This window comes from Dendrobates tinctorius, unplaced genomic scaffold, assembly GCF_039654945.1.
Source record: "Dendrobates tinctorius isolate UK_male_01 unplaced genomic scaffold, ASM3965494v1 ptg000069l, whole genome shotgun sequence".
Taxonomy (NCBI): Eukaryota; Metazoa; Chordata; class Amphibia; order Anura; family Dendrobatidae; genus Dendrobates; species Dendrobates tinctorius.
The window spans coordinates 29,375,122-29,391,667 of record NW_027361737.1 but is presented as its reverse complement, the minus strand read 5'-3'; the positions used below and the strand labels follow the sequence as shown (position 1 = coordinate 29,391,667).

General features: G+C 42.7%; 1 protein-coding gene across 2 annotated transcripts; it reads right to left on the bottom strand.

The window, feature by feature from the left end:
- Window positions 1–620: 620 nt before the first annotated feature.
- On the bottom strand, window positions 621–6,457 carry OTOS (otospiralin). 2 transcript variants are annotated; one of them, XM_073581292.1, is made up of 4 exons: window positions 6,335–6,457; window positions 5,816–5,905; window positions 3,198–3,224; window positions 621–1,066 (listed from the first exon to the last, which is right to left on the bottom strand). In XM_073581292.1, exons 2-4 carry the CDS (start codon window positions 5,871–5,873, stop codon window positions 879–881), a joined length of 273 nt encoding a protein of 90 aa, XP_073437393.1. In that variant the 5' UTR covers window positions 5,874–5,905; window positions 6,335–6,457; the 3' UTR covers window positions 621–878. The 2 variants fall into 2 exon arrangements, with proteins under 2 accessions (XP_073437393.1, XP_073437392.1); XM_073581291.1 differs by having other exon boundaries at window positions 6,285–6,409.
- Between the last annotated feature and the right edge of the window lie 10,089 nt (window positions 6,458–16,546).

The following is a 16,546-nucleotide window of genomic DNA, read 5'->3' as shown; positions in this document are numbered from 1 at the left end:
CGATCACTGTCCTCCTTCACTGCTTCGTGTGGACAACGCATCCTACGTCATCCACACAGTGTCCTGCATTGCGCTCCTGCGCAGGCGTACTTCTCTAGGCCCTGCCGAGGGCAGAGTAAAGTACTGCAGTGCGCATGTGTTGGCGCTCTTTGGACTTTTCCTGTGCATGCACTGCTTCAACCGATCATTCTGCTGACATCCATCTCAGCTGACTTTCCCATTTACAGGAGTGTTTGCTCCTGAGTTATCTGTGAGAAAGCTGCCGACTGACATTGTCAACCGGCAGCCTATCTCCAAGAAAACTATGTGATTGGCAATCCGAAATCGGACATGTACAATCGACATCTCCCCCGACCATCGGTCCGCTGGCGCCCCCATACACATTAGACTGTCCGCTGAACCTATTGATACTGGTGGGTTCGGCCAACATTGGTCTAATATGTATGGGGACCTTGAGACATTGTGCCTCTGTCATTCAGTATGTTCCAGCTTGTGTGCCACTGTGTGACAACAATGAAAGGGGCGCAGACCATGCCGTGCATCATCTCACGCTGCTCACAGGGAACAACATTTTTAAAAATATTGTAATGGAATATTTGGGAACACAAAGTGAAATCCGATCACATCTTAGCCATTTTTTATTGCTTATAGCTCTTATACCATAGGTAGATGAGTTGTGTTTACAGCAAATATTTCTATATTTCTTATGACTTCTTTTCCCTTCTGACAGACAGGAATAATGCAGGGATTTCCTTTGGCCTGAGAAGTTCTTGTCACCATGATGTCATAGTTGGTGTTGTCGCACATCTTGGTTCCGTTCATTTCTCAGAGTTGTAGGGCTTCACTATGTGCAGCTACGACAAGCAGAGTACCAGCTTCTAATGCTCATGGTCATCACGGCTTGTGTATCCCAGGGTATCTCCAATAGGGTAGTGAGCAAAGAAAGTGCGAGCTAGGTCATTGATGTTCTCATATGCCCCCATTGTGCGGAAGTGTTCGACATACTGCCAGAAATCCGAGGTAGAGAAGGGCCAGTAAGGATGAGCAGGAGCCTCTAAATATGGGTCTAAAAAGAGCAACAGTTAGAATTAAAATCTATTCAGGTCAGTGCCATTAATGTCAACTTTTGGATCTTGCAACCAAAGCAAAATTCTCGTATTTCAGCAGAAAGTTGTTCAAACCAAGCAGGCGATTGGTGCACCCTTGGCGTGGCTGAGCAATTCAGTGCATATTTCCATCTACTTGTTTTCCAGCTATTTCCACACCCTTCCTTGTTTAACAGCTCTGGCTTTACCTTGTCAAAGATACACAAAGAGCTTGTGCTTGGTTTGAACAGTCAACTTGTGCTAACGCCATTAAATCTTGAATTAATGTGACTTTTGGGAGTAGAAAACTTTCAGGTAGAAAGTCCAAAATAGAATAATAACACAGGGGGATCAGTTCATCAAGATTGGCAGTTTGTAAGCCAGTCTTAACAAGGGGTATGCTGGGGTAAGATGTGCCAAATTTATTAACCTACAGAGCAGGACAGGTTTAAAGCTTCATTCTAGAGGAATGTGGGGCCACACAGATTGGAGGTTAGTGTCTGGTCTTTTACCAGGCTGAACTGAAACATCAAAGAATTTTTTTTGATAATGACTGAAATTTAGACAGGATTAAACCAGATAAAATAAGTTTCTGCACAAATTGTAATTTTGGCATTTTGCTAGATATTTTAAAGGGATTGTCCTGTCCAAATAGACTTGGGAGTCCCCCCCAGTGCATGCATTGCATTATACATACTCCCGGCCAGAGCCCATCTAGTGGGCCTATACACTTGTATAGATCGAGGCTGCACTCCGTCTAGTGACCTGACAGTCCAATGAGCACGGCCTCGCTCTATTCAAGTGTATGGAGCGAGGCTGCGCCCACTAGTTGGGCTCTGGCTGGGAGTATGTATAGCGCATACGCACCTGCCGATCCCGGCTCAGAAACCGGCGAATCTTCACAGCGCACAGTGCGTTCGCTAGGGGGGTTCATAAGTCTGTAGTCACACAGAGTGACTGCAGACTTATCAATTTAGACCGGGCAACCCCTTTAAATTTGGTTCCTAATGCCACCTCTTAACTGATTTAATTTACACCAATAATTTTTGCCAAATGACAGGTGACATTATTAATTTTGCACATTTTATGATTCCACGTAGCCATGCTCTCTTTTTTTAAATGCTACTCATAAGGTGTATGAAGTGTCTAAAACACATAAGATAGGCATGCCATTTTTTAAAAACAAATTTTTACCAAAATTCTGACTCAGAAAATGTCCCCAAATATGTTATAGGATGTGCAAAGGAGACACAAGAATGCAAAGAACACCATAGATGAACCCCGGTGTCAGGAATACCCCAAAATGTTCCTTAAGATCACGTCGTTTATTAGTCAAACTTCGTTAGTACATAATGTATTGAAAAATCTTTTTTTTTTTCTTTTCATAAAACCATTGACCCTCTGGTAGATTACACTGTTGTAGAGAAATGTCAGACACCTTGAGGCTGAGTGCAGACGGACTTTTTGGCCCTGCAGATTTTTCCGTGCAGAATGTAAGAAATCCGCAGGTCAAATGACCTGCATTTTTCCGGTGGATTTCTTCCATTTTTCATGCGGTTTTCATGCGTTTTTTGTGCGGTTTTCCATCGCGGTTTTCCCCCTGCGGATTTGGTGACAGGGGAGATGGAAAACCGCACAAAAGAAGTAACATGCTGCGGATTTTGTACCGCGGGAAAACTGCGCGGAAAAATCCGCAGCGTCTGCACAGCGTTTTTTTTTTTCCATTGAATTTAAGGCTACTGTACATCACAATGCAGATATGCAACGTTTCTGCGCAGTAAAACCCGCTGCGGAACCGCAGCAAATCTGCATCGTGTGCACACAGCCTGAAACTCTCACCAGTCATAACGAAGCTCTTAGGTGAGGACTGATCTCCTCCTGGACTTATTCAGTGTCAGAAGAGAGCTGCACCCAGATAAGCTCTTCTACTTTATTTTCGAAATCCTTGGGGGTCTCAGCAAAAATATCAGACATGACGCTATGACAAGTCAAAGGTTTTATGAACGTGCGGTTTCCTATAAATGCATTTGCTGCTGTGTATGAGATTCTCATTGTATGTTGGTTGTTAGTTAATCAGAATGTTTCCAAAGTAAAAACAAAAAATGTCTTTACCGTCCTCCTCATGTACAGGTCTGGCATCTGAAAATAAATAAGAAAATGGCATGTGAGAGATGACCGGACAATGGATACTTTCATCCAACACCAAGTGTGAGCAGAATCCTAATGTCAGCAGGAATTCCTGACTGCGCTGGACTGTGCCGCATACAATAGGGCCCTGTGTCCTCTGATTGCGTGGCACTCTCCCTCCACATGGGAGCCGACATGGCAGCCTTCCCTGCCAAATCACATCCTTCGTCTGGAGCAAAGATTAGAATTCCCTCTGACCATCCAAAAAAGGATGAATACAAGGAATGTGTTCCCGCAGCGCGCGCCTCCAGCTGAGCTTCAGTTTCTTGCTATTTTATTTGGCGGTTAGTAGAATGCACTATTTCCAGTCAGTACAGTCATGTAAAGTTTATTTTCACACTTAACATTCTGCACAATATGTTTACTTCACTTTATATTTGCAGTTACGTTTTGGATTCCCATTGAGTAAAGTTAAAGGTGCTATCCCCTGGTATTCCTCCTGTGATCAGACGGACCTGTGATCCTGGGTATGCGATTTGCATGCTTGCGGTCATGTGCCAGCTATACATATTTGGCTTCTCTAAACAGACATGAATTGGGAGAAGCCAGGCAAGACTAGTTGGGATGTGCTCACTAGTATGTAGATCGCGTACACAGGGCCACAAAAATGTAAGCTCATATTGGGAAGTCGGAGAATCATGACACTATCACGATTCTGCAGTCACATAGTGTCTGCAGTCTATTGTACAACCCCTTTAAATAATAGCCCCAGTTTCCACTCTTTGATACACTAGTAACAAAATGATATGGGTTATCCACTGCTCAGACAACCCCTTCTTAATCCGTATGTTTGCATCTCATAAAATATCAACACTCATGCTCACCTCTGGTGTCGGGGCCGTTCCAACGATGTCAGCACTGTCTCTGCCGGTGCTCGTGTAAAATCGTTATGTCACACGAGCCCTGAGGCCAATCATCAGCTGCCTCACTGTGCCCGCCTTCGGGCAAATCACACACATCCGATGGAAGTGAAATCTGCTGCTCTCTCAGTTCCTCCGTATGTATGTGATACGTCCAAAGACGGGGAGACTGAGTTGACTGGTGATTGGCTGCCAGGAATGTGTGACGTGACAATGTCATGCGAGCCTCGGGGGCACCAGTGCCGACAGCACTGTAACGGCACCAACAATAATGGTGTGTATAAGTGTCGTTATTTTACAGGAGGCAAACATACAGATTGTGAAGGGCTTGCCTCAGTAGTAGTGGGCTACCCCTTTAATAAGGAGATCTAAAGAAATAAGAAATAAAAGTAAGGCAATATTAGTAAATAGCGATGTAATGGATCTGACTGTCATGATAGTATTTACAGTTGTAATGTCATGCTCCATGCTGGATTAGTAGTAACTAGTAACCTATAGATGTAACGTTACCTTGCTATACTGTGTCAGTACATAATTCTACATATAAAGGCAGAACGGATGGCAAATTATTTTCGCTGTCGTTTTTTAAGTGCACCCTGACAAGTGATTCATGCTGTCCAAATCAAGCAGCTATGTATGTTCTATTCTGAAATCCTGCAGGATTTCAGCGATAACAGACTTTTAAAATCCGGTAAGAAAGGAAACATTTAGGATGACTATTCCAAGAGGCAGGATCCTCCCCGTCCCTTGATTGACAGATCTCTCTTCTCCACAAACGGTGCCAGGCATGCAGGTCATGGAGGAGCTGCCAGGGACCTGCCTTTTGGACAAGTCATATTAGCGGCCTCATCCCTGGCTGGATTTTAAAAGAATTTTTTATCACCAAAACTCCTCAAAGTAAAACACACGTGACTGCAATTATGGAGCCGGACCGTGATCATACCATGGTCCTAGTAACAAAGTCTGATAGAGATGACCAACAAGACAGTCAACATTTACCTAAAATTTGACAGTATATTTTCAAGATCATTTCTTAGATATTTAGGAACTATTTTTTTTTTTTTACTTTATTTCCTTATTTGGTTAATCTAATTATAGAGAACCTGTGGGCTTTCTTGACTTGTCTGTTTTATCAGATGAGTGTACCATCCAAGAAATAATACTGCTATTCCCCATGGAAATTTGGGAATAAATTGACAGCTGTATGTTACCAATTGGGGGTGTGTCACTGCACAGTCTGGCATTGGCCAATCAGAGGTGACTGTATGAACACGCCCCCTTTGATAAAAGCAATCCTAACAATCAGTTGATTATACATTTCTAGGAGGTGTAACAGAGGGAACGGCACAATGCAGAGATCTGAGATAAATGCCCAAGAATTGTTATAATGTAAAGAATACAAAGAATTGCTAAAATAGATATGTGAAGAAATGGGATCGGTCCCCTTTAAGAACCAGTAATGGACACGATTTTAGGTACAAGCACTGAAGTAGATTATACATTTTAGTTCCGGATCAATAAACATTTTTGCATTGTATTGGTGAATAAAGAGTGACGTACAGAGACTACAGTATATCACTATCGTTTTTAATTTCCTTTACATTCTTAACCGAAGGGATAATAAAAGTGTAAAATTAAAGAGCCAGTAGTAATCTAACTTCACAATAAAGTGGAAGGACTCACCAAGGAATGACCCCAAAAGAAAACAGGTGAAATATAACCCAATCAGAAGCAGCTTCATCGTGTCCTCCGGGTGGTAATTCGTACACAAGTCTGATGTAAGAAAATAGGAATAACAAGAAGAAAACGCCTAAATAATGTATTCCAGGTACTTATCTCTCTATTTGTACATGTCTTTTATGTTATTTCAATAATTAAATCTAGATTTGACTTGGTTCCACTCATTGCTGTGCTATTATGGTTTTACATCGGACTGTAGGTAATCCTAATGTGTGATTTTTAACTCCCGTGAATCGTGTTCCTTAACCAATGAATCCCAAGAGCGTAAAGGGTGATTATGTGTAAGCCCTAATCAGATGTGTCATGCATATGCATAATGATATCACAGGATAAAAGTAATGTATATCTGTAGTATATGTGATGCTGATGGCTTTCTTCTAGTCCAGTATTTCTATGCTTGAGAACCCGTTACCTGTCTTGTATCGATGGCTTGCTTCGGTCCGGTCGTCCTGCACTGCTTACCTGTTGCTTCTTCTCTTGAATTGAGTCCTCTTCTTCCAGCTCCCTCCTACCCTCCCTTCCTTGGATAAACAGGCGACTGTGTAGGAAAGCTTCATTTTTTTTTTTCCCCCCTAACTTAAAAATTCATCCAACTATTTACTCTGCAGTCCCAGTCAATAGGAAATGGCTTGTATCACCGTAACAGAGCGGAGATTTACATGGAGCACTGCCGAAAAATTCATCCACTTATAAATGGAATGATTGTCTCATATGTTGAGAAATAATTGGAAGATATGAGATAGGGTTAAATGACACAGACAGAGGGAAATGTATCACAGTATAAGCAGATTTACCATTCTAGACCATCTGGATTGCAATTATTATATAAGTTAAATGGTGGCCCGATCCTAACGCATCGGTTATTCTAGAATATGACCAGCGGGAGACAACAAAATAAAAAAAAGGTTATTCTCACCTTCCGACGGCCCCCGATCGCCTCTCCACGCTCCCGGCATCTTCCGGTCCTAGTAATGCTTAGCGCGAAGGACCGGAGATGACGTCACTCTCGCGAGAGCGCAACGTCATCAGTGGTCTGTCACGCAAACCATTACTGGGACCGGAAGATACTGTCCGTGTGGTGAGAGGAGGGAAAGAGTCCGGGGGCCATCGGAAGGTGAGTATATTACTATTTTTTATATTAATTCTATTTTTTACAAGTTTATGGTACCCAGGGCCTGGAGGAGAGTCTCCTCTCCTCCGGACCCTGGGTACCATCCGCACATTGAGAGCTGCGCTGGTCATTCCCAGCTGCATCGCCGCTGACCTCCGTGCGGCAGGAGATGACCCGCGGCAACCGTCGGGAGATCAGTGGCTAGCGCCGCAGATCTCCCGATGGTAGGGATGGCATGCGTCGTTCAAATTCCGCGCCAATTCGCGGCCAGACTGCGCCTGTCACTGATTGGTCGTGGCCGGCCGCGACCAATCGGCGACGCGGGATTTCCGTTACAGACATACAGAATTAGAAGATTATATACTAGATTGTAATGTCGTTCATATAGTTATCTAGAAACATAGTTAAGGCTGAATATTTAAAGAGAAACTAAACTTTTATGTTTTTTTTATTATTATGTCCGGGATGGAAATTTATGAAACTTTACAAATTACTTTATTAGGGGGATTTGTCATAATTCCTGTAAATAAAATACATGTTAAGTGTTTTCAACAGCCCCTGCTTTTCCCCAGATTATTTTCCTGCCTTTAGGTACATTGATATGAGAACGTACTCATTTGGAGTACAGATGATGGCAGTGAAAGGGTCAGCATTTGTGCTTCACTAACTCTGAGGATAAGCAGCTGCATTAGATTATTCTAATAAGCACAACACTCAGATAAGAAGACAGCTAGTGATGAGTGAACCTGCTCAGTGCAACTGAGGGTCTTCAGCATGCTCAAACAAACATGTTCGAGTCCCCGCGGCTGCATGTCTCGTGACTAACAAACTGGCAACCCCTGCATGTGTTGCTGCTGTCGAACAGCCACGGGAACGCAAACATATTTTTCAAGCATGTTGAAGACAATTAGTTAGCATCTGAGCACGTTAGGATAAGACCTTATCCAAGCACGTTCGCTCATCACTAAAGACAGCTGGTCGTCACTACCATCATCTGTACTCCAAATGAGAATGTTCTATAAATTTGTTTTTCACAGGTGCAACATGTACCCATTATAATCTAAGGTATGATGCTAGGGTGAAACACGCGTAGAGGCACCTGGCTTACACAGCAAATAGGTGTTCTCATCATCACATGATGTAAGTGCTTTTAATGTTATATTTCACAGTGTACTTTCCACTGTGATGTATACTACAGGCACTAGGAAACATATTACATAACTTACAAGTTTTCTTATGTTTGCATGACTGACAGTCCGCTCTCCTGATCTACATGTCTCACACTGGTAACACCTTCTTTGATTTAAAATCAGCTCTGGAGGCAGATTCTCAAGGAGATCTGTGTCCGGCCCAATGGAGTATAAGCTTTCATGCTTCAGATTATATATGTATGCTTACAGTTGGGGAAATCGGGGACACAGCTGATGTAGTCATGAACAACGTGGGCTGAACCTGGACATAGAATGTTAGTTGATGGTATCAAGACGGGTGACTTAATTATTTCTAAATATCTCAAAGGTCAATAGAAATCTTTCTTATTACTTTTGTAAACCCAGGATTGTAACAGACAATATCTACGCTAGCACAGAACGAGATTCTTTACTGTTAGAGCAGTAAAACTTTGGAACTGGAGGAAGCTGTCATTGAAAATTCATTGGAAGGTTTAAAGCTGATTGGACAGTGTTGTATTACCAATTAGGCATAGTAGACATTGGCCTACGGGTTTTGTGTCTTTGGAGAGCGCTGTGCAATGGCTGAAAAGCAATAAGATGAAGCAACGAATCTCAGATGTGAACATTACAGCAAGCAACAGAGAAATGATGTATCGACTGTTGTCAGGTATATCCAAGAATTCACAAGTAGTAGAGGAGGGGCAGCGATGTGATTGGGCGTGGCAACTGTGTGACTGGCCAGAACCCGGACTGGAAGAGCGGTAAGTGGCCCGAGTTTTCGCCTACTCTAGATCATAATAGAACACTCGTGGGTAAAAGCTTTGGGCACACAGACGAGTATATAGGCCAACACACAAAGTCAATGTTAGTTAGCCCTTTCCTGCAAAAGGACGTATTAACATCCTGGAGAGGGGTCCTTAAGTGTGGAAGCGATTCAGGAGATGAGATGCAGCAGATACCGGGTAAATTATATAAGCTTTAAAAAATGTATATAAAGTCCACATTCGAAAAAGTCCTATATATTAAAATATGGAATTATTTAAACCGAATGGTAAACACACCCTAAGGGTATGTGCACACGTTGCTGATTAGCCTGCAGAATTTTCTGCGGAGAATCTGCATCTCTTGGCAGAAAACGCAGGGAAAAATGCTTGCGTTTTTTCATGCTGAATTGATGCGGATTTCCTGCGGATCTGAATGCGTTTTTGCTGTGTGGATTTGTTTTGTGTTACTGGGAATGGATTCGGGTGAACTTTGTCCTTTGTGTCTCTGGAGGAGAGAGAAAATGCTGCTGCGGCAACGCACAAAGAATTGGAATGCTGCGGAAAAAAACGCAAATCTGCGCGGATTTTTCCGCAGCATGTACACAGCAATTCTGCATTTACATTGAATAACATTACATGTGCACCACACTCTGATTTCATGCAATTCCGCATGTCAAAAACCGCTGCGGATCTGCATGAAAATCCGCAAAGTGTGCACAATAACCTAAGAGTATGTGCACACATTGCGGATTTGCCTGTGGAATTTTCTGCACAGAATCTGCATCTCTTGGCAGAAAACACAGATAAAAATCTGCTAGTTTTTAATGCGGATTTTCATGCGTTTTTTTCATGCGGATTGTATATGTTTTTGTAAGCTAAATAAAAATCTATTTAACAAAAAAAAAGATTTGTGATGTAATTTCCTTGTCCAACCTCTTCTTTTACATACTCCATTGAAGAATAATGTTTACATACAGATAGATAATCTAAAGATAGATATATCTATAGATGGATCTATATAAATAGAGAGAGAGATATTTTTTCCATCTATCTATATATCTATCTATGGATCTATCCATCTATCTATACTGCATATCTATAGAAATTGCCATAGATATTTGCTTGAAAAAGATCCACATTCCTTTGGGACAGAAACATCTCCGGATGGGCAATTATATTGCACTTGAATTGATTCCAATATGGTGTGCTGCTTTCATCTTTTTGGACATATTGATAGATTTATAGATAGATAGCTATATCTATCTATAGATATATCCATAGATAGATTTATCTGTAGATAGATGGATAGATAGATCTATAGATAGATAATATCAAGCCCGATGTTTAGTAATAAACATAATAAAATGGTATATAAACAGTTAAGTAAAGACACACACACACACACACAAAATCTGCGTTAGTCCGGGGTAACACTTGTGAGAAACTCGCACGAGTCTCGCACCCCAGTACCCAGCACTGCCGCCAGCACTCGGACCGGAGCGTTCAGCTGCATAGAAATACATGCAGCCGGTGCGAGGCTCTTGTGCGAGTTGCTTGCAAGTGTGACGCCGGCCTTAAACGCAATATCTGTTTAATTTACCAAAAAATTGAAAAAAAAATGGTGTGGCAATTTTCTGAACCAAAGAGGGAAAGCCGGAAAATGGGTGCAGATGTTTATAGCCTGGGAAGGGGTTAATACCCATGGATCTGCCCAGGCTTTGAATCTCAGCCCGCAACTGTATATTTAGCCCTTACTGGCTATTAAAATAGGAGGACCACCCCATAAAAATGACGTGGGGTCCCCCTATAATTAATAGCCAGAAAAGGCTATGCAGACAGCTGTGGGCTGATATTAATAGCCTAGGAAGGGGCCATGGATATTGTCCCCCCGGCTACAAACACCAGCTCACAGTCACCCCAGATATGGCGCATCACTAAGATGCACCAATTCCAGCACTTAGCCTCTCTCTTCCCACTGCCCTGTAGTGGTGGCATATGGGGTAATATTTGTGGGGTTGATGTCACCTTTGTAATGTAAGGTGACATCAAGCCCGGCTTAGTAATGGAGAGGCGTCAATAAGATACCTATCCATTACTAATCCTATAGTTGTTAAAGGGTTAAATAAGCACACAGCCAGAATAAAGTATTTTAATGAAATAAAACACTAAACAGTTTCCCATCTTTATTATTACTCCTAATTCCTGCAACACCCTCGATTACCTGTAAAAAAAAAAAAATTAATAATATTGAGTGTCCCACGACGATCTCCCCTATAGAGCAGTCACATCAGGAGATGTGACCTCTCTACAGGGCCTCCAGTGACACACTGACAGGAGACAATGGCTCCTGCAGTGTTATCACAGAGGGTTCACTGGAGTTCAATCTCTCAATTTACGGCACTGCTGCGTGAGAATTTTCTCACGCAGCGGTGCCGCAAGTGACAGCCTGAACTCCATTGACCTCTGACGGCGGAGTGATACACTGCAGGAGTATCCTGCCGTCATTGTATCACTGGAGGTCCCTGGAGAGCGGTCACATCTGATGTGACCGCTCTCCATGGGAGATCGTCGTGTGACAATCATTATTACATGGATTACATTGGAACAGGGAGTATACTACTTCATTTTTTTTATTTTTTATACAGGTGATCGAGGGCGTTGGGGATTAGCTGTATGGGGAGTATGTACTGCATGCGTTTTGTTTTTTTTACACTTGAACACGCTAGCCGGATGATGGGACTACTACTGTCCCATCATCGGCTAGCTGTCACTGTAGCAGGCATAGCCGGATGGGACTATTAGTGCCATCGGACGATGTCTGCCTACATACAGACCCACACACAAACAGCCCCGCAGACCCCCGTCGACCCCTGCAGACACCCACACACACACACAGATACGCACACACAGACCAACAGACACCTGCATACACACACACATTCTCTGCACACACATAGCCTCCACCCACATACATATTTTCCACCCACACACACTACCTCCTCCCGCTCAGCAGCGTTTCTCGCACGCAACTCCGTAGCAAAACTGCATATCTTTTTAAACCTGTGGTTTTGCTGCGAATTTGCCTGACTCAATGGAAGTCAATGGGTGCAGAAGTGCTGCAGATATGCAAAAAGAATTGACATGCTGCAGAAAATAAAACGCTGCAAATCCGCATGTATTTTTCCGCAGCATGTGCACAGCAATTCTCAATTAACCCCTTCACTACCAAGGGTGGTTTGCACGTTAACTACCGGGCCAATTTTTACAATTCTGACCACTGTACCTTTATGAGGTCATAACTCTGGAACGCTTTCATGGATCCCGGTGATTCTGACAATGTTTTCTCGTGACATATTGTACTTCATGTTAGTGGTAAAATTGCATTCAAATAACTTGCGTTTATTTGTGAAAAAAACGGAAATTTGGCAAAAATTTTGAAAATTTCGCAATTTTCCAACTTTGAATTTTTATGCCCTTAAATCACAGCGATACGGCACACAAAAAACTTAATACATAACATTTCCCACATGTTTACTTTACATCAGCACAATTTTGGAACCAAAATTTTTTTTGTTAGGAAGTTATAAGGGTTAAAAATTGACCAGCGATTTCTCATTTTTGCAACACCATTTTATTTTTAGGGACCACTTCACATTTGAAGCCACTTTGAGGGGTCTACATGATAGAAAATACCCAAAAGTGACACCATTCTAAAAACTGCACCCCTTAAGGTGCTTAAAACCACATTCAAGAAGTTTATTAACCCTTTAGGTGCGTCACAGGAATTTTTTGAATATTAAAAAAAATACTTCAGGTTCAATTTTCTTTATTTTACCAAGGGTAACAGGAGAAATTGGACTGCAAAAGTTATTGTGCAATTTGTCCTGAGTACGCTGATACCTGATATGTGGGGGGGAACCACTGTTTCGGCTCATGGCAGAGCTCAGAATGGAAGGAGCGCCGTTTGACTTTTTTAATGCAAAATTGGCTGGAATTCAGATCGGACGCCATGTCACGTTTGGCGAGCCCCTGATGTACCTAAACAGTGGAAACCCCCCCAAGTGACCCCATTTTGGAAACTAGACCCCCCAAGGAACTTATCTAGATATGTGGTGAGAACTTTGAACCCACAAGGGCTTCACAGAAGTTTATAACGTACAGCGGTACAATTAAAAAATATTTTTTCCACAAAAATGATCTTTTCACCCCCAATTTTTATTTTTACAAGGGTAACAGGACCCTAAAAGTTATTGTGCAATTTGTCCTGAGTACGCTGATACCCCATATGTGGGTGTAAATGACTATTTGGGCGCATAGCAGAGCTCGGAAGGGAAGCAGCGCCATTTGACGTTTTTGGCTAGAATTGAGATCGGACACCATGTCGCGATTGGAAAACCCCTGATGTACCAAAACAGTGGAAACCCCCCACAAATGACACCATTTTGGAATCTAGACCCCCCAAGGAACTTATCTAGATGTGTGGTGAGAACTTTGAACCCCCAAGGGCTTCACAGAAGTTTATAACGTACAGCAGTACAATTAAAAAATCATATTTTTTCCACAAAAATGATCTTTTCACCCTCAATTCTTATTTTTCCAAAAGTAACAGGACCCTAAAAGATATTGTGCAATTTATCCTGAGTACGCTGATACCCCACATGTGGGTGTAAACCACTATTTGGGCGTATGGCAGAGCTCGGAAGGGAAGCAGCGCCATTTGACGTTTTTGGCTGGAATTGAGATCGGACACCATGTCGCGTTTGCAAAGCCCTGATGTACCAAAACAGTAGAAACCCCCCACAAATGACACCATTTTGGAAACTAGACCCTCCAAGGAACTTATCTAGATGTGTGGTGAGCACTTTGAACCCCCCAGTGCTTCACTGAAGTTTATAACGTCCGGGCGTGAAAATAAAAAAATCGTATTTTTTCCACAAACATGATCTTTTAGTCCCCATTTTTTTATTTTCCCAAGGGTAACAGGAGAAATTGGACCCCAAAAGTTGTTGTCCAATTTGTCCTGAGTATGCTGATACCTCACATGTGGGAGAAAACTACTGTATGGGCACACGTCGGGGCTCGGAAGGGAAGTAGTGACGTTTTGGAATGCAGACTTTGATGGAATGGTCTGCGGGTGTCATGTTGCGTTTGGAGAGCCCCTGATGTACCTAAACAGTGGAAAACCCCCACAAGTGACCCCATTTTGGAAACTAGACCCCCTAATGAACTTATCTAGATGTGTGGTGAGCACTTTGAACCCCCCAGTGCTTCACAGAAGTTTATAACGACCGGGCGTGAAAATAAAAATATCGTATTTTTTCAACAAACATCATCTTTTAGTCCCCATTTTTTTTATTTTCCCAAGGGTAACAGGAGAAATTGGACCCCAAAAGTTGTTGTCCAATTTGTCCTGAGTACGCTGATACCTCATATGTGGGAGAAAACTACTGTATGGGCACACGTCGGGGCTCGGAAGGGAAGTAGTGACGTTTTGGAATGCAGACTTTGATGGATTGGTATGCGGGTGTCATGTGCGTTTGGAGAGCCCCTGATGTACCTAAACTATTGAAACTCCCCACAAGTGACCCCATTTTGGAAACTAGACCCCCCACGGAGCTTATCTAGATGTGTGGAGAGCACTTTGAACCCCCAAGTGCTTCACAGAAGTTTATAATGCCTGGGCGTGAAAATAAAAAAAACATTTTTTTCCGCAAAATTATATTTTTGCCCCCAATTTTTTATTTTCCTAAGGGTAACAGGAGAAATTGGACCCCAAAAGTTGTTTTGTAATTTGTCCTGAGTAGGCTGATACCCTACATGTGGGGGTAAAACACTGTTTGGGCACATGGCAGAGCTTGGAAGGGAAGGAGCACCATTTGACTTTTTCAACGCAGAATTGGCTGGAATTGAGATCAGACGCCATGTTGCCTTTGGAGAGCACCTGATGTGCCCAAACAGTGGAAACCCCCAATTATAACTCCAACCCTAACCTCAACACACCCCTAACCCTAATCTGAGCCCTAGCCCTAACCCTAGCCCTAACCCTAGCCCTAACCCTAGCCCTAACCCTAGCCCTAGCCCTAACCCTAACCCTAAACCTAGCCCTAACCCTAACCCTAACCCTACCCTAACCCTAACCCTAGCGGGAAAATGGAAATAAATACATTTTCTTTTAGTTTTATTATTTTTCCCTAACTAAGGGGGTGATAACGGGGGGTTTGATTTACGATTTATGGCGGTTTTTATGTTTGGCGGCTGTCGCACGCTAAAAGACGCTTTTTATTGTAAAAATAGTTTTTGCATCACCACATATTGTGAGCTATAATTTTTCCGTATTTTGACCCACCGAGTCATGTGAGGTCTTATTTTTTGCGGGACGAGTTGACGTTTTTATTGGTACCATTTTCGGGCACGTGACATTTTTTGATCGCTTTTTATTCCGATTTTTGGGACGCAGAATGAACAAAAACCAGCGTTTCATGAATTTCTTTTGGGGGGTGCGTTTACACCGTTCCGCGTGCGGTAAAATTGATAACGCGTTTTTATTCTTTGGGTCAGTACGGTTACAGCGATACCTCATTTAGGTCTTTTTTTATGTTTTGTCGGTTTTTTGCAATGAAAACAATTTTATATAAAAAATAATTATTTTTGTATCGCTTTATTCTGCGAGCTATAACTTTTTTATTTTTTTGCAGATGATGCTGTATGGTGGCTCGTTTTTTGCGGGACAAGATGACGTTTTCAGCGGTACCATGCATATTTATATGCGTCTTTTTGATCGCGCGTTATTGCACTTTTTGTTCGGTGGTATGATAATAAATCATTATTTTTTGCTTCGTTTTTTATTTTTATTTTTTAAGGGGTTCGCTAAAGGGGTTAACTAATGGGACCGTATTATAGGGCAGGTCATTACGGACGCGGCGATACCAAATATGTGTACTTTTATTGTTTTTGTTTTTTTTTATTTTGAAAAAATGGATTTATTGGGGAATATTTATTTTTTTTTTACTAATTTATTTAGCGATTTTTTTTTTTAATTATTTTTAACACTTTTTTTTTTTTTTTTTTTTACTTTATTACCTTGTCCCAGGTGGGACATCACTGTCCTGTGACAGATCGCTGATCTGTCACATCACAGATCACTGTGACAGATCAGCGATCTGTCACAGGCACTGCTGCAGACTTCCTCATGCCTGCGCTTTGCAGGCAGTGAGGAAGTCAGCTCCCTGCAGGCCCCCGTCGCCATCTTGGATCCGGGGGCCTGTAGGGAAAGAGCCCCCCGCAGCAGCGCTGCACATTGCGCTGCCGTGGGGGGCTCAGGGAAGCACGGAGGGAGCCCCCTCCCTGCCGATGCTTCCCTTTAACCCCCGGTACACCGCGATCGCGTTTGATCGCGGTGTGCAAGGGGTTAACGTGTCGGGGGCGGTCCGTGACTGCCCCTGACACATTGTGCCGGGTGTCAGCTATGATAATTAGCTGACACTCGGCCGCGATCAGCGGCGCTCACCACGTGGGCGCCGCTGATCGCGATGACGTAATATTCCGTCCATGGTAATTAGGTCCATGGTCACATGGACGGAATATTACGTCAATTGTAGGTAAGGAGTTAACCATATATTAACATTGG

Coding starts and splice junctions, on each gene's coding strand:
- OTOS (XM_073581292.1), bottom strand. CDS start 5,873: ATGAAGCTGCTTCTGATTGGGTTATATTTCACCTGTTTTCTTTTGGGG. Junction 3,225..5,815: donor TCTTTTGGGGTCATTCCTTG/GTGAGTCCTTCC, acceptor ATTTATTTTCAG/ATGCCAGACCTGTACATGAG. Junction 1,067..3,197: donor ACCTGTACATGAGGAGGACG/GTAAAGACATTT, acceptor TGCTCTTTTTAG/ACCCATATTTAGAGGCTCCT.